Source organism: Propithecus coquereli, unplaced genomic scaffold, assembly GCF_000956105.1.
Source record: "Propithecus coquereli isolate 6110/MARCELLA unplaced genomic scaffold, Pcoq_1.0 Scaffold34, whole genome shotgun sequence".
Classification (NCBI taxonomy): Eukaryota; Metazoa; Chordata; class Mammalia; order Primates; family Indriidae; genus Propithecus; species Propithecus coquereli.
In genome coordinates, this window is record NW_012149063.1 from 10,471,448 (window position 1) to 10,497,995 (window position 26,548).

The 26,548-nt window shown below is 35.9% G+C and overlaps 1 protein-coding gene across 1 annotated transcript in view; it reads right to left on the reverse strand.

Moving 5' to 3' along the window:
* PDE11A (phosphodiesterase 11A) overlaps positions 1–26,548 on the reverse strand; it is a 369,842-nt gene that overhangs the window by 201,628 nt on the left and 141,666 nt on the right. The window contains exon 5 of the mRNA XM_012650811.1: positions 7,322–7,386. Coding sequence (XP_012506265.1) covers positions 7,322–7,386 — 65 coding nt within the window. The remainder of the gene's footprint in view (positions 1–7,321; positions 7,387–26,548) is intronic.

Here is a 26,548-nt window from a genome sequence, read left to right on the forward strand (position 1 = left end):
TAATAAGAAAAATTATAAAAGAAGTATAAAATGAGTTCTTATTAAAAATATGTATGTAATTTTGTCTAATTCAGGTTATTTAAAGGTTGATTCAAAATATGGATTTAGAAAGAAAATAAAAACAAGATAGAAAGTAGCAAAGTAAGAGAAAGATGTAAAAAGGCTATGAACATAGAAATATATTTTTGATAAGAAAGGTTACACAGAAGTGAAAATAATATTGTATGAGAAAGAATCTTGTATGGAAAGGTTTTTTTTGTTCTAAAACAACTGGTTATTTAAGAAAAGGGAAACTTAGGACAAAACAGAAAGTTTAAGTATGTTGTAGATGAGCTGTGCATATCAGATGGAATAAGGTTCATAGGGAATTTATGAAGGAATTTTGTATGTGATCAAGTTGGCTATAGTTAAAAAATTATTTTTGTTAAAACAATAAAGTTTTCCTAAAATATTAATTTGCTGTTTATGAAATCACATGAATACTATACTCTTGACCTTTCTTGATATATCTAAATTCTTTAATATGGTCAGAAACTTTCCCATACTGTTACTAAAGTCATTTGTTCCCCTATTCATATTCCTCTATAATATAATGTATACTCATGACCCTGGACACACTCTTGCTGTGTCTGATTAATTCAAGTGCCTTTTTGTCAGTTTTAGCTTCGAAGTTATCTAAATGGGCTTCCCATAAAGAACAAACAAACAAACAAAAAAAGCAATTGCACTACAGAAAGTTTTTCTTTACCTTTCTGGTAACTGATTTAGGGAAACAAGATTTTATCCTTTATCAAAATAATCCCTGGGTTGTCTTTATTAGGTTTTTGATTAACTAGAAAACTAAACTTTAAGGGTTGAGGTTTACACCCATATAGCTTTCTGCATTGCCTTTAAAGTCTTCTGATGACTATCACTCTCGGTTAAACAAACAATCATTATTTCATAGTAACTTGTGATTCCATTTAAATAGATGTTTTAAACCTGTAATATTTGACTAACTTTCCGAAAACAAAACTCTAAATTCAGTCCTTTTAACCTCAAACTAGCTTTTGATAATAGAGCCACTACCACTAAAAGTCCAAGAGATACTTACTAGGCTTACTGGTATGTTAAATCATACGGGAAACCATAGTCAAATATGAAATGGTGTTTAACTTTCTTTGGGTTGTATTTGTATAAATATGTTATAAATATCTGTTCCAAAGCTATATGAAATTTCTAAAATTCTAATATTCTAATATTGGTATATATTATCAATAATAATTATATATGCTAAATTGTTATGTGCCACATAAATAACCAAATGTCCTTTACATCTTTAACCATGACTATTAGAAAACTTATCATCCACAGACAATTATTATTTTACTTTGATTCTTCTTAAACAACAGTTATAATTAGCTATGGTCCAAGATTTGCTTCTTTAAGAAAAATGTCATGGAAAGAACTAAAATATTTTTTATTTTGATTTAAAACATTACTGATTCTCTTGCTCTGTTTTCAAGAGTCATGACAAGTATTAAATAAATAGCAAGTTTACCTGCTATCTCCGTAACAGAGGGAATGGCCTGAAAAAGGGTAAAATGTTTTACAAGTTGTCTCTTTAAAATCCCTCTCCCCATTCGTTTTGGGAATTAAAACCTGCATCCCTACTCAAGGCTGGCAATCAGAGGGGCCAGTAATCAGAGAGGCAGGGGAATGTCCTTTGTTCTTTGTACCACAGGAGATGTCTCAATGGAATTGTCCAGGTGGAGGTCACAAGATTGTCTTTGCTGGAGATGGGCTCGATCAGGATCATCAACTATAGGTAAACAGCAATAACCCTAAGCTGAAAACTCTTTTTATAGGCTCTGTATTTCTGCTTATAGGAGGACTGTGGTACTTTAAACTGTGAGTCTGCCATACTCCTCATTTGCTGGCAAATTAATAAACTCCTCTTTCCTTTTTCTCAAACCTTGGGGACAAGTGCCAAATTTTGAATAACATCTCCAGGATTTAAAACTACTAAATCCTGTCAGGCCCAACCTTTTATTCACTGCTAACACCCTGATGCTAAAACTACAAACATCCTTCCTCCAGGCTCAGAGACTATCACAGAAGAAGTGGGCATGTGAGATTGTAAGGGCCAATTTTGAGGGATGGAATTAGTTCAAACCCTACAGATCAAGGATGGGCACACAGAAGCCTAAACAAATACTAAATAAGAAACTACCTTTTTGGGTCATGTTGGTCCAAACATCCATCCCAACCATAAAGAATTTCCTGTTTCCCCATAGACTTAGAGCTTCCTGAGTATAATTGTTCTCAGTTATGGGGTTTTTGCAAATATAGATATAACAAAAAATTATTGGCTACCTTAGGACAAATCATCAAAGAGACTAAAATATTATGACATAACAAAAGTCTATAAATTTCTTAGCTTAAATGGTTAATAATGCAATCAGACAAGAGAAAGAAATAAAGGGCATCAAAATGGGAAAGGAAGAAGTCAAATTACCCTTGTTTGGAGATGATATGATCTTATATCCAGAGAAATCTAAAGACTCCACAAAAAAACTACTAGAACTGATAAACAAATTCAGTAAGGTGGCAGGATACAAAATCCCAACATACAAAAATCAGTAGTATTTCTATATGCCAACAGTAAACAATCTGAAAAAGAAATCAAGTAATCTCATTTATAATAGCTACAAATAAAATAAGATATTTAGGAATAAACTTAACCAAAGAAGTGAAAGATCTCTATAATGAAAACTATAAAACATTGATGAAAGAAATTGAAGAGGACACAAAAAAATGGGAAGATATTCCATGTTCATGGATTAGAAGCATTGATATTATTAAAATATTCATAGTACCAAAAGCAATCTACAGATTCCATGCATTCCCCATCAAAATACCAATGACATTCTTCACAGAAATAGAAAAAATCATCCTAAAATTTATATGGAACCACAAAAGACTCCGATTAGCCAAAGCTATCCTGAGCAAAAAGAACAAAACTGGAGGAATCACATTACCTGACTTCAAATTATACTACAGAGCTACAGTAACCAAAACAGAATGGTACTGGCATAAAAACATACCCATAAACCAATGGAACAGAATAGAGAACCCAGAAATAAATCCACACATCTATAGTGATCTTATCTTTTACAAAGGTGTCTAGAACATACAGTGGGGAAAGAACAATCTCTTTAATAAATGGTGCTGGGAAAACTGGATATCCATATGCAGAAGAATGAAACTCAATCCCTTTCTCTTGTCATATAAAAAAATCAAATCAAAATGGATTAAAGACTTAAATCTAAGACTTGAAACTATGAAACTACTAAAAGAAAACTTCGGGGAAATTCTTCAAGCCATTGGTTTGGACAAGGACTTCTTGAGTAATACCTCCAAAGCACAGGCAACCAAAGCAGAAATGGACAAATGGGATCACATCAAGCTAAAAAATCTTCTGCACAGCAAAGGAAACAATCAAAAAAGTGGAGAGACAATCCACAGAATGGGAGAATATATTTATATATATTCTTATTATATGTGCTCATTGGATAAGGGATTAATAACTAGAATATATAAGTAGCTCCAACAACTCTATAGGAAAAAATCAAATAATTCAATTAAGAAATGAGCAAAGGATATGAATAGGTATTTCTCAAAAGAAGATATACAAATGGCCAACAGGTATATCAAAATATGTTCAACATCATTAGTCATCAGAGAAATGCAAATCAAAACTACAATGAGATATCATCTCACCCTAGTTAAAATGGCTTTTTATCAAAAAAGACAGGCAATAACAAATGCTGGAGAGGATGTGGAGAAAAGGGAACCCTTGAACACTGTTGGTGGGAATGTAAATTAGCACAATCACTATAGATAACAGTATGGAGGTTCCTCAAAAAATAAAAATAGAACTACTATATGACCCAGCAATTCCACTGCTGGGCATATATCCAAAGGAGGGGAATTCAATATGTCAAAAAGATATCTGCACTCCCATGTTTATTGCAGCACTCTTCACAATAGCCAAGATTTGGAATCAACCTAATTGTCTATCAAGAGATGAATGGATAAATAAATTATGGCACATATACACAATAGAATATTATATAGCCACAGAAAAGAATGAAATCCTGCCATTTGCAACATGGATAGAACTGAAGAACATTATGTTAAGTGAAATAAGCCAAGCACAGAAAGACAAATCTCACATGTTCTCACTCATATGTAGGAGCTAAATATGATAAACAATTGATCTCCTGGAAACGGAGAGTGGAATGATGGTTACCAGAGGCTGGGAAGGGTAGTGGGGAGGAGGGATAAAGTGAGGATGGTTAATAAGTACAGAAATACAGTTAGATAATTAGATAGAATGAACAATATTTGATAGCACAACAAAGTGACTATAATCAACCATAAGTTAGGGTATACTTTAAAATAACTGAAAGAGTGGAATTGGGATGTTCCTAGCACAAAGAAACATTAAATGCCTGAGGCGATTGATATCCCAATTACCCTGATATGATTCATTCACATCGTGTGCCTGTATCAAAACATCACATGTACCCTATAAAGATATACAACTGTTATATACCCATAATAATTTTTTTAAAAGGCAAAAAAAAAAAAAACCCAAACAGCAAGTCTCAAACCAGAGTTCATCAGAATTAAAATAGAACCCTTAAACACAGTTACATGAAGCAATAGAGATTATCTTTAAAAATCTGTACTATTATACTTCTGACTGATATCCAGAGGACTAGGATATCTAATGAACATTATCTATAGTGGAGATGTTAAATGATGAAAGATTTACAATGTGTTGAGAACAGGCTGTGATTTGTGGACTCATAGTCTGTTTCAATGTCCCTTCCATGCTGCTGCTGAAGTAAATGCTAGAGTCACTTGTCTTTATTTCTTTAACTTCCAACAAACGACTGAAGGAACCCACGTCTACAAGAGGAAAATTACTGGGCAATGAAGGAAAGGTCTTCTGAGATAAATGAACATTCTACATTAATTTAAAAGCCATAAATAGAATGATGAAGAGGACTATCTCATAATGTCAAAGTTCAAAGGCACTTTTCAAATGTCTCTTTAAAGAAAATCTGACCTTTCTCTCTTTCTCTCATTCTTTTATTATCAGAAAGTTTGCCAAAGGCAGTCTGGGCCTTGGGTCATTTCATTTTGATATGGAAGTTCTTTCAGCATTAAAAATAATCCAAAGTCCAGAAGTATTTAACTCTGAAATCACCATGAGAACATGTTCAGCCATATAAAAAATAATAATATGGAAACATTAGGATTTCAAAGGTTGTGTTTTAATAACTCCATAAAGCTTTCTTCCCCATATATGAGAAATATAACTTACAGAAGATCATGACTAGCTAAAGAAATCAGCATGAATAGATCTTTTTTCTAATGTATTTCATACTATTTTACAACATTCTATTTAGGAAAATTGCTGAGTATATCACTAGTAACTCTCCATGCCTAAATATCTTTGTTAGGTATAGATTAGCTGACACTGGATATAGATGTGAATATAAATACATTTTCATGAATGTAAAAACCGCTTACCAAAGGCCTCTTTTTCCCATTTTAATTTCCATTTCAAGGTATAATTTACAGATAGTAAAATTCACCCTTTTTAGTATACAGTTCTGCAAATTTTAACAAATGGCAGTTGTAGAAACACCACTACAAGCAAGATACAGAGCAGTTCTGTATCCCTTTGTAGTCAACCCCTCTCTCCTTGTCCAGTCCCTGGAAACTATTGATCTGCTTTCTGTTCCTATAATTTTGCCTTTTCAAGAATTTTCTATAAATGGAATTATACAGTATATAGCAAAGGCGTCTTTTAAACTTCATGTACTTGACAAAAAGTAAATGAAGTGTTCATTTTAATTTACTGGTTTCTATTTCCTGAACTTAAAAGCAATAACAAATATAAAATTCAAATTTACTCTTGAATAGTACATCTTGAAACAGGTATTACCCAGAGAGCCTTTTGAATATACAGATCTTTAGGACTTCATTTTTGAAGTGTTGAATCAGATCTCTCAATGTGTGTCCTGAGAATTTAGTTTCTACCAAACTCTCCAAGCTTGATTCTAATTGACCAACTAGATTTGGGAAACATTAACCCAACAGATATTCACTATATGAGATCAATGGCCAGATTTCAAATTATGTGTGGTAATGGGATCAAAGTTCAGAGGTTGAGAGAGTCTTATCTGAGTGATCTTGTCCTTGGATGTGGCCACCACTTACTGGTTGCAGGGCCTTGAGCAAGTTACTTAAACCCGATGAACCTCGGTCTTCTTCAATGTCATGCAGGGGAAATGATGCCTACTTCAAAAGATTGTTTGGGGGATTAAATGCAAAGGAAGCATTTAGCATAGTACCCGGCACACATAACACTCAATGAATGGAGGCTGCTCATATGGTTCTAATTATTACAAGTATCATCATTGTCATCGTCATCATACTGTCCTGGGCACTTCTATGTGTCTTTCTGTGTATCTCTGCAATTGGTCGATTTTGGTCAATTTCACTATTTTTTAGCCCTTCTTCTAGAGGTGACCAAAGTAAAGAGAATCAATCTTTGCAGCAGCCCAACTGTTATTCAGGGCAGTGGAAAGCTAAGAGAAATTCACCTATTGTCCCCAAACCTCACTTTTACCCCATTATAGCCTCAAAGATGCCAAAAGGAATAAAATATGAACTACTGGAAACTCTCACCCTTTTTTTCTGAGGACGTTACTGGCCAAATATAGGCAAAAGAGAGTGAGGAAGAGAAACAAAGGGCCAAAATAAAACAAAAAATTATGCTGTCTGCACAGTTAGGGAATATCTAAAAATTGACTTTATTCATGAGCAGATTTAGTCAAATCTTTGGTGTGAAGAAAAATTGAAACTGTTGGCTTAAAGAAAGAAGGTTTGCTCCATTGCTACTCCATACTAACTTGCATAAAGAACTTGGATTCAAAGTTCAGACATCAGCAGAGTATTTTAAGATTTATTTCAAAACATTACAAGGTTCAGGGAAAAAGAGGACTAAAAGCTAAAGGTAACATTTTACTCCTATTATAAGTACTAAAATTTGGCCTTAACTGATTGCAAGCTAGATGTATGTGTATTTATTTTTAAGATATAGTTTTTATTTAAGCCCTGAAATACGTAAGTGATGCTATTTAGCTGTACTTGCTAATATAGAGAAAGAACAACTCCTATCCTCAAAGCATTATGCAATGCTGCCAACACCAAGAATCGAAGAGCATCAAAAGACAAACAGGAACCTCACAAACCCTACCTGTTCTCAGCATCGGCACTGCACTTTGGGGACATCAACTCAAAGGATTTGGTAAACTTCACCACCTGCCGCACAGAGAGACAATAAATATAGGTCAATTAAAGCTTTCTCACAATTTGAAATAATGCAATAAACATTTTTCATCTTTATAATGACTATGACAATAATTAGAGATTAAAGAGAGATTTTTAGTGGAGAAATTCCAAAAGAGAGAAGAAGAGGAAAATTCTATCCTACCTTTTGTATTTTATTACTCACATAGCATACATTGCCAAAGTTTAATACATTTTACTAAACATGTTTATAGTTTTACAATGAGGTGTGTAATGAGCTGCGGTGGTCAGGCAAAGGGACATTTCATTTGAATACAATTTTATTTTTTTACTGTTCTTTTAATAATGCAATCACAATCAATGGAGAAGGAGCTAGGGACAGAGCACCCCTCAAAAAGAACAGAACATCCCTCTGTTAACCTTAAGGTCCTGAAGTTAGCTCATCATTGAGTTTGACTCACCATTGTCCTCAGGTAAGCTTTTTGGTGCCACCACCCACAGATTCAACAATCATCCCTAGCGTGGACACTTTCTCCCACACTCATCCAGTGAAACCAGCATATCCGGTGCATAAGCCTGATCAAGACTTATTATGTTGAAAGGGATTTATGGGCACAGAAAATGAGAAAATATCAATGTAACTTTTCTTATTAGCTATTACTGAATTCTCACTATAAACCAGGCTCTGTATCAGAAGCTTTTTTGATTATTTCTTTATTATAACTCTATAAAGTAGGGATTTTTATCCTCAGTCTATAAATGAGGAAGCTAATCCATAATTTTTAAGAAACTTTCTCAGTTTCAAACAACTAAAATGAAACAACTGGGATTAAAGGAAGTCTGCCTGACCCTAGAACGCCAACTCTTTCAACAATACTATTAATACAAATGTTGAGTGAGAAAGGCACTATTTCTGGCCCTTGTAGGAGTGGAGGGAAAGCTTTCCTTCTTCCCTCTGAAGGTTTGCTGAAATAAACTGACAATAGAAAGATTAACAGGAGAGAAGGCATATAAATTTACGAACATGCGTAATAAGCACAGAAGCTATACAAAATATGAGACTCAAAGAAAGGCCAGATGTCTGAAGCTTACATAGCACCCTCATTATAGGTGAGAGTGATGGGGGTATAGGCAATTTTGAAGGGTAGTAAATGATTTTCAGGAAACTTGAACGAGCCCAAAGAACAGAAAATGGCCCGGGACAAAGTTTCTCTGAGCTCTGGAAGAGATGGTGGGAAGGCGAGGAGTGGAACCTCACTGTGAACAAAGATCATCTTATTATGCAGATAAGGTCTCCCAGGTAATCTCTCAGAGCTGCCCTCAGAAGAATAGAAGAAAAGTCTGAGCATGGTGACATTCCTCAGTCTTCCTTCCTGTAATATGAGTATAATCTCTGGTTAATGAAATTTCAGGAAGGGGATGGAAAGCAATTGTATTTCTTCTGGAGGAGCTTCAAATAAGGGAACTTCGGAGATGGAGTTCTACGCTGAACTTGGACAGAGGAGCAAGAGAAGGTTAGAAAGTCTGTGGTTCTGAGGCTTGAGTCTAAGGCTTTTTAATTTCTTTTAGATCAAAGTGCTCAGCATGCCAAAGCACTATACTTTGGCGTATCATTTTCTGAGCCCTAATGCCCTTTTTTGACAAGATAAACCACATGATAGAAAAGCAAGTCCTGTATGGTAAAAGGAGAGCATCTGAATGTCACAGGGTGCTTCCAAGGCTGACATTCAGATTTGCCTTAGCCAGATGCAGTCACGCTTCAAGGGCCTTTTAAATTAACCACTTATAAGGAATTGATAGACACCTGAGAAAATGATTTGGAAACTGGGAATAGATTAAATATTGAAACAGTTTTATCAGCTAATGAACCCAAGCTAGAAGAGCACAACATTAGGAAAAGAAAAGAAAAGAAAAGGCCCATCACAAAGAAAATTGTGTGTGACTAGCTGAATGTAGGGCAGTGACAATAGCTCAACCACAAGGAAATACCTTTGATAACCATAGAATATATTTCATTTCATATTGTAATGTGAATTAAGCCTCTACAGAATCACTCACTGTGACAAATTTTATTTTCCAAAGACAGTCACAAGAATATGTCCTATCCTACATTCTTCTCTACAATGTGACCATGCTACCTTCCTACCAATTAGTAGGATCTCTCCTTGAATCTACTGGGCTTCTGATGGCTTCAACCAAGAGAGTATATGGAAGCAATGCTGTGTTACTTCCAGGGTTATCATAAAAGGCAATACAGCTTCTGCCTTGTCTGATGGAATACTTGTGCCTGGTGCCCTGAATCATCATGTAAGAAGTCCAGCTACCCTAATGCAGCCCCGGTCTTCAAGCCATCCCAGCCCAGGCACCAGACATGTGAGTGAGTAAACATTCAGATGATTCCAGTTCCCAGCCACCACAGTCTTCAAGATTTCCCAGTGTGGCCCCAGATATCCTGAAAAGAGACAAGCTGTCTCTGCGGCCTCTCCAAATTCCTGACCGGATTTGTGAACAAAATAACACGGTTGATTTAAGCCTATAAATTTGGGGCTTATTTGTTACATGGCAAAAATAACTGGAATAGCTATGTTAAATGAGAATGTAAACAGAAATCAACCACTTAGAAATCTTGATCCAGCTACAATATTCTTGGGTCTGACAAGGCCAGCAAGTCACAAAGATACTATTTGCTATCATCAAATAATAAATCCTTCAAACTATACCCTAAATAATTCTTAGAGTTAAAACAATAATAGTATAAATAGCAGAAACATTTCATTTGTTTTCAGAGTGGGAAATTGTCACAGATCCTAAAAGAAAGAGTTAGTACTATATCTCCACTATGATCTTTCACCATTTGTGATTTCTTTACATTATTTTGCTTAGATGATGTAAATTCTTCCATTTTTATCATGTTGTAGGCTGTATCCTACCATTTTACTGCAAATGAGGCATTTTGCACAATCCTTTGTGACCAATCCATGATATGTATATATCAATGCTTATAACATCCTGGCAAGGTGGATATTATCCCCATTTTGTTGAAGGAGAAACAAGGTTTAGAAGGGTTAAGTAATTCGCCGGAAGCCATAAAAGCAGCAAATTGCAGAACTAGGATTTGAATCATGTCAGTTTGATTCCACAGCCCCAGTTTTCCCACTACTTCTCACTGCTTTCATAAGCAAGAGCAAGTGGTATTGCAACAGCAAATTATTTGAATATATCTCCTTCCAAACCAGAATACTTAGATAAACTTTGCCTTTATTTATTAATTCCATAAATATTTACGGAGTACCTACTTTATGCCCAAATTTGAATAAACACAGACTAAAAAGTAACTTGCAGTAAAATAAGTTGGTTGGGTATAAAATTAATCAAATTACCAATAAACTATTAATTGTTTCTGCATTTGGAAATCAAGCAGGATATATCTTTTAATTTCCTGATCTGATACATGCAATTAAGTTCTCCAGTATCATTAAGAATACTTCTTTGGCTTACTTTTTGCTATTGATGAGAATATTTACTACTCTGTAAGGGTAGATATTAACTTCTGAAAAACTAACAGCAATGCAAATAATTTTTATCCTATAGCAATGGAAATGAATTTTATCTAAGTAAAGATACAAATTATTTCTGCACACTAGAATTATAACCCAGTGGTTATAATTTTATTGTCCTGAATGATAATAATCATTTGTAAAATCTAATTTAGCAATCTTAAACCAGCATTCTTTCAGTGCTTATTTTGAACCAACTTTACCACCCTGCTACTTCTGTCATTAATGATTTATGTAGATCTTTGATATATGCTAGTTTTAGATTTGTACAAGAGTTAGGTTTTTAACTTTTTGAAAATTGTCCTCTGACACAACAAGTATGTACTGAGTGTTTGTATGTGTCAAGCAGTATAATACACACTGGAGCTAAAAGTAAGAAAGTACAATAAAATAAAATCCCTATACTCATGGAGTATACTTTATGGTAGGGAGCTTAATTTGCCCTGATTCCTCAAAACTAGTGCTCCCTGGAAAAATAAGTGCACTTCTGGTTTCACATCTCAAGAAAAAAACCCCTGAGAAATGTTCAGAGAATAAAAGAGAATAAACTTCTTTTAAAAATATTTTTTTACATCTGAGAAATAGCAGCTCAGGGATATAAGAAATGGAAGAGGAAATCTTGGAATTTTAAATCTATAAAACTTATAGATCTAGAATCACAAAGAGAATGAATAAGATACACAAACATCTCTTGATGAAATGTCACAATGTTTGAACTCTTGAAATGTAACAGAGGAACTTTTAAAACTATTAATACTAAAAGAAAAAAAAAACACTTTTTTCTAAAATGTTAGAACTTTTCACTCCAACATAAATCATAGGCTGAAAAGAAAAACAGGGTCAAAACATTTTATTTTATTTGTTTTGTTTACTTAATTCATGTTTAATGAACAAAGGGAAAGTCAAGGATTATGTACCTTTCAACTTCAGCACTCTGGATCATGGCGACTACTAGCCGTGTCCTGCAATCAACAGGTCAGTGGTATTATCATCAAAATCAGATGCTGGATTCATGAGCCATGGGTTGTCCTTGAGTATAGCAAAAAATTTAACCTTTCTCAAAGAGAGGTCTGGCCTTTGCCTTTGGCTCCTGGGAGATCCTCTTCATGTATCCTGCCTGATACATGTGTCTTTGTTTACTTGGGGGCCTCCAGCCAGACAGTAACAATGTGATTTAGAGTGGGGGCTTTGGGTTACACGGTATCAATTCACCACTGGAGGGACACAGAGGTCAGACATGTGGGTGACCAACCCATTTTTTGTGGTTAAGCTCCAATAAATACTCTGGACACTAAGGCTTAGGCCCTGGTGGGCAAAACTTCATGCATATTGTCACACATCATTGCCAGGAAAAGTTCCCACTGTCCATGACTCCATGAGTAGAGGACAACTGAAAGCTTCACATCCGGAACTTTCCTAGATTCTGCCCCATGCTGATTTTAATCTGTATCCTTTCTTGTAATTAACTGTAACTATGAGTATAACAGCTTTCATTAAGTTCTTTGAGCCCTTCTAGCAAATTATTGAAACTGCGCATGGTCTTGGGAATCTCCAAACTCATAAGTGGTATCAGAAGTGAGGGCAATGTTATTCTATGTTCCCCAACTTTGCACTTAGATGATAATTCTTAGGTTTCTATGCCTTTAGAAGAAAAACGAAGATAATCAAATACTAATGTTGACTAATCTTTAGTTAATATTGATTATCCAGTGTATATCAAGTACTGAATAGTATAAGGAGATACTAAAGAAATAATAAATAAGGGTTCTAACCTTTAAAGACTTAGCATTTGAGATACTAAAGAAATAATAAATAAGGGTTCTAACCTTTAAAGACTTAGCATTTGTAATTATATATGATTGGGCAAGGGATGCCCAGATAGCTGGCAAACATTATTTTTGAGTGTGCACGTAAAGATGTTTACAGAAGAAATTAGCATTTGAATCAATAGTCTAAGTAAAGAAGATTGTTTCTGCCAATGTGGGCAGGCATCATCCAATCCATTGAGGGCCCAGATACAACAGAAAGGAAAAGAAAAGGTAAATTCTCTCTCTCTGTTTGAGCTAGCACATCCATCTTCTCCTACCCTCAGACATTAGCACTCCTGGTTCTCTGGCCTTTGAACTCAAACCAGGACTTACACCATTGGCGCCCCCGGTTCTCAGGCCTTTGGACTCAGACTGAATTACACCACAGGCTTTCTTGGTTCTCCAGCTTGCAGACAGCACTTTGTGGGACTTTCAGCTTCCATAATTATGAGAGCCAATTCCTATAATAAAATCAATCTCACTTTCAATCTCTGTGTGTGTGTGTGTGTGTCTGTGTGTGTGTGTATTTTATTGGCTCTGTTTCTCCAGAGAACCCAGACTAATACAACATTTTAAAAAAGAAGAATTTAAAGTGCAGGCTCAGAAAAAATTTCTTTATCAGCTGATGTGATTCCTTTCACTAGACCAAGAGAATTATAAACCTATAACTTTTTTTCTTTTACCTTGACTATTGAGAAGCTTAGAGCAAAGTTTTAGGTTCAAAGTTTTATCTTTATACAGAATAATTTGGTTTTGAATTCATTGGTTTTGTTTTGTTTTGTTTACAAAGTTTGGTTTCTCTTTTCCCCTTTTCCTTTGAAATTTTGCCTTTCATTCTGTTACAAGTCTAGCACATAATAGGCATGCAAAATATTTGTTCACTATGAATTTTTGTATTTTTGCTCCAAGGTGTTTCTTTAAATCCTTTTGGTAGCGAATTGAGAAGTACAAAGCAGAGATGGAATACTTACACACTTGAAAAATGTATAAATGTTTAGAAAATATTTTCACACATAACATAAATTTGTTCCATAAAACTAATTACAGTTGAACAAAGCCATTAAGTTATGAGCCATTAAGTTGTGCAGAAGAGCGTTATTCAAAAGTAGGGAAGGGAATTTGGAATGGTGGGTAAGAGAAATACAACATTTAAGGGCCTATAGCTGATGGCAAGCGATATAAGAATAAAAGAGAAGCAGGCTTGAGTCCCATCAAGAGAGTGTAAAATATGAGCTGAACAATGAAACTGTGTGGACAAACCTTTCTCTGACTCTAAGCCAGATAAGAAAAAGGAAGTGCTGAAACATGACTGTCACATAAATCTAAGGCTGAACCATGTGTTCAGGAACCCAGAACTGCTGGTGGAATCTCCTGACAGATTCGCTGTCTTGCGGGCAAGCTGAGGTTAGGCTCATAGTCAAATTGACCACCAGAGTCACCAGATCACTGGGCAAGGCAACATACATATGGGCCTTACTCCATGTTGAGGACATAACAAGATAAACAGTTGAGAAGTAATAATTCTAGACATGTAAACTCATCTGCTTGCCTCCCAGTCTTCCACAGCAGGACTGGGCAAAGGACAGCTCATGGGCCAAATCTGGCCCACCACCTGCTTTTATGAATAAAGTTTTATTATAATGGAACCATACTCATTAATTTAAGTATTGTCTATAGCTGTTTTCTACGATAATAGGAGAGTTGAATAGTTGCAATGGAGATTATATGGGCCACAAAACCTAAAATATTTAGTAGCTCGACCTTGATAGAAAAAAGTTTGCTAACCTCTGGTCTAGAGGCATCTCTGGGCCAGATCAGTTATTTTCTGCTAAATTGTTAATGGCTGATGATAAATTAATGTATTAATATTCCCATGTAATTTATAATTCAGAAAGGGGATTCCTGGGGTCATAACTCTTTTAATCCAAAACAAGATTGTAATGACAGAAATGTTAGGCACCAGGGCAAGTGGTAGGGGACATACGTGAGGATTCATGTATATCCCAGTTGTCATGGGACAGTCTCACTTCAGTTAAGCCTGTTGTCCAGGGACAATTATTAATAGTGCTCCCTTGCCCTCTCAAAAGTACCTTTGAATAGCAAATTCCAGGTAGGCAGGCCTTTGGCTGCTCCTCAAAGCATCAGACAATTTATATATGTTTTTTAAAGTATTAAAAATATAATGCCTTCAAATAGAAAATTATATATAGTCAGACATCTGGGTTAAAAAATAAAACACTAAAAACAGCTAAAATATTTTTGATATAATTTAATGAGATGTATAAGGTGGCATTGCAAAAATTATGACAAATAAAAAATAGGTGAAAGCATAAATAAAAGAAAATAAAATCCATGCTTTATTCCTGACCAATTCTATGATTCTTAGTTTCATTAATTTATTAAATTTACTGTTTAAATCCAATTCTGATTTTATTATACATGTACTAAATGAACATGGATCAAATAAATAAATACACATACACAAAGTAAAAAAGAAAATCTTATAAGGGAAAATATCAGAAGTGATTTATAGGTCAATGAAACTGAACAAGTGGTTCCAAGCTCCTTTCGGTGTTGATCAGCCTTGGTTATTGCACCCTGAGGAAAGCAGTACACACGCCAAAGTGAAGTAAACAAAATACCCTCCTGCTTGTTCTTTGGAAAAGCTCCATGGATGGAAGTCTTTTTGATTTGGATATTTATCAAGCACTAGTTGCTTTGGCTTTTCTCTGTTCTTTTAATTTAAAAACAAGTTAAAAAACAAAAACTATGCTCAAAGAGATATTCTTGCCACCAAGAAGAAAATTATCTCCTAAGAAACCACCCTTTTTTTTTTTTTTTAGTTTTCTTAATCTCTATTTTTCCATAAGAGGACTACTCAAAAGGGTAAAAGAATGAATTAAATAATCATCCATTACCATCCTTCTTGATAAATTTCTCACTTATGCCAATTAGTAATTTACTCCAATCTTTTATTCACTCAGTCAACATTTATCAAATACTTAGTGCACCAGGCACTGTTACAGGCTCTGGAAATACCAAGAAGTATAAATCATGTCCCATCCTTGAGGAACTCACAACACAGTACAGAGGGGGAACAGGTTCACTAACGTGTAGTTTCACCGTAATATGCCCTCAATGCTACCAGTGCACAGAGGAGAGTGTGAGCTACGTCCTAAAGGATGAGCAGGTGTGCTCTAGGCTGAGAAGTGGGGCAGTTTTCCAGGCTGAGAGGCTAAGTCCAGCAGTTCTGACAGACAACAGAGAGAACACTCAAAAGAGTTTAACTGAACATAATTCTATAAAGGGACTAGTTACAGAAGTGTGGGTAGGGTAAAAAGAAACCAATGAGGAATGATGAGGCACCCAGGTGCTAGCGACTTTGGAAAGCAGTTAACACTCCTAGGTCTGAGGTGACACAGGAAGGAGGGAAGGAAGGAGAGTGGGAGGAAGAGAAGGGCGTTGTTAGTGTCCTGGAGGAGCTGGAGCTGTGAAGAGAGGCCTTGGAAGAATCCAGCCACCCCTTGAACTGACAGAGAAGGAACAAGGAGAATAACTCACTGATCCCTCCTGTTTGTCAAACCCAACTGGCAGCCAGATGACAAGAGAGTCCAAGTAGTGTACTATGTAGAGATCAGCCTTCGAGGGCGTGGAACTAAGGAGAGAAAGACTAACAGGTGAGGGTAGGAGAGCATCTGGGGAGTTCGCAGAGAATAGCCAGTACAGAGTTGACAATGTTGAACTTTACCTGAGCCCTGTGCTCCCCCAAAAATAGTGATGGTAAAGAAACTCCCTTACCAGTGTTCCAGAATTGGCCATTCAGTAAATAGTCAGCCCTCCTCATCTGTGGGCTCTGCATGAGCAGCCAAATGCAGATGGAAAATGAAATATTCAGGGGATGTGAAACCTCTAGATATGGAGACCTTCCATACGGGTGGGCTCCACAGGGCCAACTGGGGCACTTGTGTGTGCATGGATTTTGGTATTCATGAGTAGTCCTAGAACCAATCCCCCAGAGATACCAAGGGATAACTATATATGTAACAGTAATCAGTTGGGTAATCATCAGAGGTTTTTTATTAAGATACGTTCCATATTGCACTCCAGAAAAACACTTGAAACAAAAATCAAAGAGAATTTAAGTTGCCTTCCTTACAGGGAAAAGGAAAATTCGAGAAAGCAAGGTAGGGAAATGGAAAGAAAGTGACATGGAAAGGAATTTTTACAATCCACTTAGGACGGAGAGGATTGATTTATAGGCTGGCCCGGAACAATCAGGATGCTCACTCCCATCTCTTCCCCTCAAGTGTAGGCTCCAAGAAGATCATCTATTTCACGGGCTCCATTACACGTTTATTTACATAACAGCGAAGGAGTTAAGCAACATATTAGAAAACAAGTGAACATAGCTAGCTTGTGCTTCACAGTTTAGCAAACAAACTCCAGAAACCAGCCTCGTATTTATAAGTTTACGTGGAAGTACCTCATAGAGTTCTGAACAACAAAATAGCTGCCAGCCATCAGGATCATCCATGAAAAGAAAACACTTGTAAATACCAGGGCTGAGACAGTGCCTTAGGACACAAGATTAAGATGTCTACCTTTGCTTTCCTTGAATAAGCACAAGGAGAAATAGAGATAATAGTAAATGCATGAGCTGGAAAGGAACTAAGAGAAGTGATAGGAATTGCTTAGACAGGTCCATGGAATGCAATAACATTAAGCAGTGAATACTCGGTTCAAAGGACTAAATAGTTCCTAATGTTGACAACAGCAGCCAGCTATAGAGCAATCTTTTTTTTTCCCCAGTCCAATGGAAAATGCCATTGACAAAGGCTCTTAAAATCAATGTACTGGAACACTTAAGAGAAGCAAAAGAGGGTAAAATATTAATTTTGTCAGGAGAAAGGGCTAGAATGGGAGAAAGAGCTAGAACGGCATTCCTCATTTCTATTTTTGGTGTCCACTCAGTTAACTGATCAGTTTACACTGAGTGCCTGGTTTAAAGCCCATGAATGCAGTCTCTAAACACCGAGTTAAGATCTTGGTGACGCAAAGCTTCTACAACCAGATTCAAATTTTTTTCTCTCCTTTTCTCTTCAAATGTAGAGGCCATAAAATATCATACATCTGTAATAACCAGTTTTTTAATCTCACGCACACAAACAATAGTTGGAAGTTTTTGTTTCCAGGAATGATTCTAATAAAATAGAAGCAAAACTCATTATTGTAAGAAGGAGCTTTTTTCCCCCCTGAAATGGTACTATTTTGTTTTATTTTTTTCTGATTATAAAAGTAGTTATGGAATGTCAGTAGAGACCATGCTATAAATTCATGCTTTCACACATCTGATCTCTTCCAAAAACAGAGCAAAGATTGATAAAAGACCGAAAGAGAAAACAAAGGCATCTAGAGGTTAAAAGGAAGATAGAAGAGAAGGAGAGGGGAGGGGAGAGAAAGGAAAAGATCTCCAAAGGCACAAGCCTGAAGACATAGGCCTACTGTACCCCAAGCCCAGAAACAGGCAGGCAATGATGTTTGGAATTTCAGCTTCTACTGGGGACTGGGGACTAAAAAATCTTCCCTTCAGACAGGTGACCCAGCTTAACCCCCAGAAACTGAACAAGGCTGCCTCTGGGTTGGTGTAATATTACCACACTGCAGGAGATCTGAGCCACCAATATAAATCCTGGTTCTTGATTAGGGACCATGACACTGTGCAAACTATTAGACAAGTAGGAAAGAGGACAGGAGAGAAAGAAAGAAAACAATGGTACAAACAAACAAAAACATTCTCCCATCAAAATGAGCTGTAATCCCAAATTCAAAAACACATAATACAAACAACTAAATTAATAACCTACATAATTGGACAAGGAAATATTGCTAAATCTCAGTTATACTAAAGTGTTGAACATACCTGTATCACAGATGATAGATGAAGAACAGAAAAATATTAAATATATAAATGATTTGGACAACATCTCATTCTTGGCTAATGGGGTCTTAGAGAAAGTCAGCTAAACAAGCCCGTTTTAGAAAATTCTTTCCTCCCTGAGAATAAGAAAGATATGTGAAAGGAAGTTTCCCTTTCTTCTCCTGCGACACAGTTATGTGAGAACGTGCTGCTGGTGCACCATGAAGGGAAAAGCCAGCTGGTGACAGCCAACCACAGAGACAAGCAGAGAGATGTGGACAGAGCCTGGGTCTTTGATCACATCATCTGGCTGCTACACCAACCTCAGAACCACCTCCTGCAGACTTGTCATGTCAGTTAATAATAAATGTTCTTACTGTATAAGCCAGTTTCCCTTGAATATTCTCTTACTTGCAGAATTCCCCCAAACTAATTTATAAATTAAAGCTATTTCAATCAAAATCTATACAGAGTTTTTCATGGAACTGGATAAGCTGCTTTGAAAATTTATATGGAAGAATGATGAGCAAAGAATAGGCAAGCCAATTTTAAAGAGGACCAACGTTGAGGAGTTGCCATATCAGATATGGAAGTATTATAAAATTATGGAAATTGACACAGTGTGGCTCTGGTACAGAAATAGGTGAGTGGACAGAAGAGCGATGCCAGAAACAAACCCAGGTATATGTGAAAATTGGATATAAGAGCGGCATCACAAAGTGGGGACAAAACAGTTCTAAGACAAGTGGTTCTATATATACAGCTTTATGCTATACATAAAAAATAAATTCTAGATGGATATAAAAGATCATAAATACCAGATGGATTAAAAAAAGATATACAAGAATGCCATTATAACTAGAGGTAGATAAAAATTTTCATACCAAACCCTTAAAGCACAAATCAAAAAGAAAGGTTGATAAATTTGACACATTAAAATTAAAATATTCTGCAAAACCAAAGATACCGGTTGAGAGAGGCAATCCACAGGAGCCGAGTGCACAGTCTTGCTTTGTGTGTTAAGACTGCAAGGCCCTGACTTCTGTTTGCCCAGTTCATTTCTCAGGATTGTATTTGCAGTGAGCAAACTTGAGAGATGAGATAACATCTCTCCCCAAACACCAGGCTTGATACTAAACAATAGAAAAGGGATATATTCCCCAAGTACAGTGTTCCTCTTTCGTAATGTAACCCACTGTGTATGTGGGCACACACATATCTGTTGTGCCTGTGGCTCTTGGGGGACATGAGGAATGAGCATCATTGTTATGGTTTATAATATAAGTTTTACATTTGTTTCTACAACTATATTCCCCACTGTTTTTTGCCTTGGTTCTACATTTAAATATAATGTTAATAAATTCAATACTCAATACCAGTCTCATTTATCCTGACTTCTCCATTCATCACTTGCTTGGCTAGATTTCAACCTCTCATATTTCTCAGGAAAGACCTCTTGGAACTATATTTCCTGCACTCTTCTTTGCATATTTGAAAATACCTATCTGTAGCTTGTATACTTGAAATGAATTTGGCTGGATATAAAATTGTAGGATCATATTTTCTTTCCCTGAGGACTTTGCAGATATTGCCCCGTGGTCCTCTAGCATGGGAGGGTGCCACTAGGAAGTCTAATATCAGAATGAATGTTCCTCTAATAGGTGACTTGATGTTTTTGTCTAGATGCCCATAGACATATTGTATTTTTTCAGTATCTTTGAATTCTATCAATACTGAATGTGTTTCAGTGCTAAGCAATCAGTATCAACTTTTCCTGAAATGGTGTGTTCTAGCAGCCTGTAAACCCAAGTTTACCTACATTTCAGTAAAATTTCCTAGTGTTATAATTCTGAATGCTTTTTTTCCTGTTCCATTTGTCATGTTCTCTTTAAGAGGTACCAATTATTCTTATTTTGGACTTCTTTTATTCTGACTCCATTTTTATCATTCTCTCTCTTCTCTTTTTATGTGTATTATTTTCCATTTCATTTTCAGTTTTATTCCTCATGCCCCTGAAAGTATTTTAGAAGTGCCTTTTCCTCTTTTTGATATTTTTAATGTAGCATTCATTTCTGCATGGCTAAAAATTTTTCTTCTACTAATTTTTTCCAAGCTCTGCCAACTCAGTTTTCTTTCTTTCTTTTTTCTTTTTCCTGCTTATCATTTACTCCTTAAACCTTTGTACCTCTTTTTTGAACATTTTTATTTTTCCTGAGAGATCCTATTATCTTTAATTTCATTTCATGGAAAATCGTTAGCATTTTTCTGGTGTGTGTTCTTCACTTAGCTTTTGTTTTTGTGTTTCTTCCTCCTTTTTTCTTATGGTATTTTTGTGTGAGCCCCTTGCTGGTGGCTCTTAGTTATGTGTTAATCTTTAAATGAATAATGAGGGGGGTGATGCCAGGGCAGTGTTTTGGGGTAGTTGCACTTTAATTTCGGCCTATCTTCTTTGAGCATTTTCTTACCAATACTCTCCTCCGGGCAGTCACTTTAGCTCCTGCCTAGTGGGAGGACCCTATACTTAACGCAAAATCCTATATGACACAGATATTTTTGTGTGATGAATTAGCCTTTAATTCTCCTCATCTGACCAAGATTAGCAGCTGCAGGGTGACTTGTCACTCACTTTCTTTTTTATCCTGATTCCTTGACAGCCTTGTTTCTAGGACGGCTTGTCTGCAAGCTTCCTTGTTTCACACCCTCCTTTCCTGCCACTCTGTGGCAGCAAGGAGGACTCAAGAAACATCCCTGACCTTGCCAAGCACGTGCTGTTACTTCTCCAAGCAAATGTGCATGACCTGTTATTGTGTTCTGCCAAGGTGGCTGAATGTAAGCAACCTCATTCAGCCTTTCACTTCATCCTATCTAATTTCCCCTGCATTTATCAGCCCTCCCAACTTTATATAATGTGGAAGTGGGGTGATAACTGGTGCATAGGGTTATGTGTACTTCTTCTTTTGTAGATTAATTTCTTTCTCTTGCCTGATTGCTCTGGCTAGGACTTGCAGCACTATGTTGAATGGAAGTGGTGAGAGTGGGCATCCTTGTCTTGTTCCAGTTCTTGGTGGGAATGCTTGCAACTTTCCCCCATTCATTATGATGCTGTGGGTTTGTCATACATGGCTTTTATTATTTTGAGATATGTTCCTTCGATGTCTATTTTCTTGGGAGTTTTTATTAGGAAAGCATGCTGAATTTTGTCAAATGCTATTTCTGCATCAATTCAGATGATCATATAATCTTTGTTTTAGCTTCTGTTTATGTTTTCAATCACATTTATGGATTTACATATGTTGAACCATCCTTGCATCCCTGGGATGAAGCCCACTTGGTCATGGTGGATTATTTTTCTGATATGCTGTTGAATTTGGTTTGCCAGTATTTTACTGAAGATTTTTGCATCCATATTCTTAAAGGATATTGGTCTATAGTTTTCTTTTTTTATTGTGTCCTTTCCTGGCTTTGGTATCAAGTGATACAGGCTTCATAGAATGAGTTGGGGAGGACTTCCTCCTTCTCAATGCTATGGAATAATTTCTGCAGAATGAGTACCAACTCTTCTTTGTAGGTCTGGTAAAATTTGGCTGTGAATCTATCTAGTCCAGGGCTTTATTTTGTTGGAAGACCTTTTATTACTGCTTCAATCTCATTGCTCATTATTGGTCTGTTCAGGAGTCCTCTTTCTTCCTGATTGAGTCTTAGGAGATTGTGCATTTCCAGAAATTTGTCTATTTCCTCTACATTTTTGAGTTTGTGTGCATAGAGATTTTCATAGTAAGAACAGATGACATTTTGTATTTTCGTGGTATCAGTTGTGATATCTCCTTTTTCATTTCTAATTGAGCTTATTTGAATCTTTCTCTTCTATTTCAGTTAATCTAGCAAGAGGTCTATCAATTTTGTTTATCTTTTCAAAGAACCGATTCTTTGTTTCATTGATCTTCTATATAATTTCCTAGTGTTCAATTTCATTTAGTTCTGCTCTAATCTTAGTTATTTATTTTTTCTGCTGGCTTTGGGCTTGGTTTGCTCGTCCTTTTCTATTTCCTTGAGATGTGTCATTAGATTGTTAATTTGTAATCTTTCTGTCTTTTTGTTGTAGGTATTTAAGGCTATGAATTTTCCCCTCAGGACTGCTTTTGCTGTATCCCATAGATTTTGATAGCTCGAGTCCTCTTTGTCATTTAGTTTGACAAATCTTTTTATTTCACTCTTAATTTCATCATTGATCCAATAATCATTCAGCAGCAGGTCCTTTAATTTCCAGGACTTTGTGTAGAATTGTGTGGGTTTTTTTGGAGTTGTTTTTGAATTTTATTCTACTGTGATCTGAGAAGATACATGATTTCAATTTTTTTGAGTTTATTGAGCCATGTGTTCTGGCCTAAGATATGATCAATTGTGGAGAATGTTTCATGTGCTGATGAGTAAAAATGTATATTCAGTGGTTTTTGTATAAAATGTTCTGTGGATATCTGTTAGGTCCAATTGTTCTGTAGTCCCATTTACGTTCAGTGTTTATTTATTTATTTTCTGCTTTGATGGTCTGTTCAGTTCCGTCAGTGGGATGTTGAAGTCCCCAGTAATTACAATGCTGCTGTTTATTTCTCTACTTAGATCCAGTAGCATTTGCTTTATGAATCTGGCACTCCTGAGTTAGGTGCATAAAGATTTAGGATTGTTATGTCTTCTTGTTGAATTGCTCCCTTTACTATTATATAATGACCATCTTTGTCTTTCTTCACTATTGTTGATTTAAAGTCAACTTTATCTGATACAATAATGGCTACACCTGCTTTCTTTTGGTTTCCATTTGCAAGGAATATTTTTTTCCATCCCTTGACCTTGAGTCTGTAAGAGTCCTTGCAAGTCAGATGTGTTTCCTGGAGGCAGCAGATACCTGGCTTGTTTTTTATTTTTTTTATTTTTTTTTTATTTTTTATGCATTCAGCTAGCCTATGTCTCTTGAGTGGGGAATTCAAACCATTTACATTTATAGTTAGAATTGATATGTGGAATGCTGTTCTGTTCGTCCTGTTGCTTAATACTTTATTGCTTTGTTTTACCTCTTGTACTATTTCTTTATTTGAGCTCTGAGCTTTAGCTTTTGAGTAGTTTTACACTAGAGAGTGGCCATTGTGCTGATCCATGTATAGTGCAGTTCTGAGTATTTCCTGCAGGGCATGTTTTGTCTTGACAAATTCCCTCAGTGTTTGCTTATCTGGAAAAGTCTTTATTTCTCCTTCATCTGTGAAACTTAATTTTGCAGGATACAAAATTCTAGGCTGGCAGTTGTTCTGTTTAAGAAGACTGAAGATGGGACCCAAGTCCCTTCTGGCTTGTAAGGTCTCAGTTGAGAAGTCTGCAGTTAGCCTGATGGGTTTTCCTTTGTAAGTTACTTGATGTTTTTGCCTTATGATTCGCAGGAATTCCTCTTTTGTGTTGACTTTGTCCAGTCTTATGACTGTGTGTCTTGGTGATTGCCTCTTTGTGATGAATCTCTCAGGTCTTCATTGAGCTTCTTGTACCTGGATGTCTGAATCTCTAGCAAGACCAGGGAAGTTTTCCTCAATTATCCCATCAAATAGGTTTTCTAGCCCTTGTGCATTTTCTTCTCCCTCTGGGATGCCTATGATTCTTATATTTGAGCATTTTACATAATTCCAAATTTCTCATAGGCATTGTTCATTCCTCATAATTCTCTGTTCATTATTTTTGACTGACTGATTTAATATGAAAGAGTTGTCTTCAAGCCCTGAGATTCTTTCTTCTGCCTGGTCTAGTCTATTCTTAAAACCTTCCACTGTGTTTTGTGTTTCCTTAAATTAATTTTTCATTTCCAGAAATTCTATTTGGTTTTTCTTTAATATGTCAATATCTTTGGTGAATTTCTCATTCATATCCTGAATTGTTTCTCTGGCTTCTTTGAGTTGTTTTCCATTTCTCTGAGATTTCATTGAGCTTCCTTACAATCCATGTTTGGAATTCTTTCTGTCATTTCAATGTTCTCTTTTTTGTTTGTATCCATTGCTTGAGAGCTGGTGTTCCCTTTTGGAGGTGTCCTTTCACTCTGATTTTTCATACTTCCAGAGTTCTTTTGCTGATTCCTTCTCATCTGACAAGACAATTGAGTCCTGGGGTACTAGGTGTTGCTTGCATTCACTTTTTTAACATTAAATCTTTGATTCATCTGATATTTATATTGGCATTAAATAAATATGGCAGAAATCTGGGTGGTTTATCTTTCAGTGTCATAAGGAGCAAAGGCCACCCAAGGATTATCTAGGATGGTGGTCTGTAAACTAATGCCTGAAAGCCTCATGTGGCCCACCACCTATTTTTTGTAAATAAAGTTTTATTGAAACATACCCATGCTCATTCTTTGTATATTGTCTATGACTATTTTCATGCTACAATGGCAGAGTTGAGTAGCTGCAACAGAGACTGTACAACTTGCAGAGCCTGAAATATTTACTACTTGGGCATTTACTGAAAAAAAATTTGGTAATCTTTGATTTAAGGAATGTACTTAGTTTCACTTATTGGTTACTACTAATAAAAGACTCCAGATTTAGTGACATTCCATGTTAAATTGTAGCTTTTTCTCTGGTAGAGATACAGTCATTTCTCTCCAATGAAAGAGATAACCTCAAAGGTTACACTTTATGGCTTAGTTTTGTTTTTAACAGGTTTTATTTCTAACCTTGAAATTGTATCCTAACATTGCCTACAAATACCCAACTTCTCAAATGTTCTTTGGACTGGTTTTAACATCATATTGGTTTTCTCATAAGTTAATGAGTTAAAAACAATCTTTGACCAGCATTTATTTTATATTCATATGAGAGCCATAATTTTGTTTTTTATAAAATTATATTTTAGCAGGTACAAGGTAGGAATTCAGCTTTTTGTGTTTTTTTTTATAAATTGCCAGCCATTTGTTTCCAAAACATTTGTTTTCAAAACATTTCTCCTCACCCATCTAATTTCAAATGTTTCCATTGTCATATATGTGAATTAAATATAAAATGACTAATTAGAGAATGTAATTTCTGTATTGATTTAAATTTCAAAGGCCACAGATACAGCTGTTCAAATAATACATTATTTTTCTATAATTCAACTAATTCTCTTCTTGAGGCTCAATTCTGCCTGTTGCCAGAAGACAAAAGAGAATATTCTAATTAAATTCAGCTACTTCAAGTTTTCTCAGTCATTTCAGATTTGAACTCATTTTAATACAGAAATTTTCACCAGGGTGACATGCAACTTTCTGGGTGCTTTGGAGAGAAGAAGCTGATCTATAGTCACCTTCTCACCCAGATTGGCCTCTGCTATGAGGCAAGAAGAACTTGCTGGGCTTCAGCATAGTCATTGCTAACACTGGATATATTTAAATCACCACAGCTCCTCCAGGTCTGGGTCACAACTCTGTGCCTCCCTCATCCTGACAGCCAGGATTCTCCAGGTCTCAGCCCTGCTATAAATTTTATAAGCCCATTTTGGAACCCAAAAGCTCAGAATTAAGCTATTTGTTTCTGTATTCTGAAGCAACACACCAGGCTGACTAGAGAGTTCAGGAGAGGTTTGGGGAGGGGGACTTCCCTTAACACCTTGATATTAGTCTTTTTTCCTGTAACTTTTGCTTTATGTTATGTAGATAACTAACAATTGGTTATAACATATCTAAAACTGGAACTAGCACTCTGCATAAGACGAAGCTCTTTGCTGTTTATCGTAACTACCAGGGGCATCAGAGGTGATGAACAATGTCTAAAAAGCATCCAGCTCTTGATAGCTTTGCTGATAATAATATGGAAAAAAGTTATAAGGGAATTCTAGATTTGCTTGGTGATGTGGAAATCCTATATGCATCCCCTATAATTATAAAA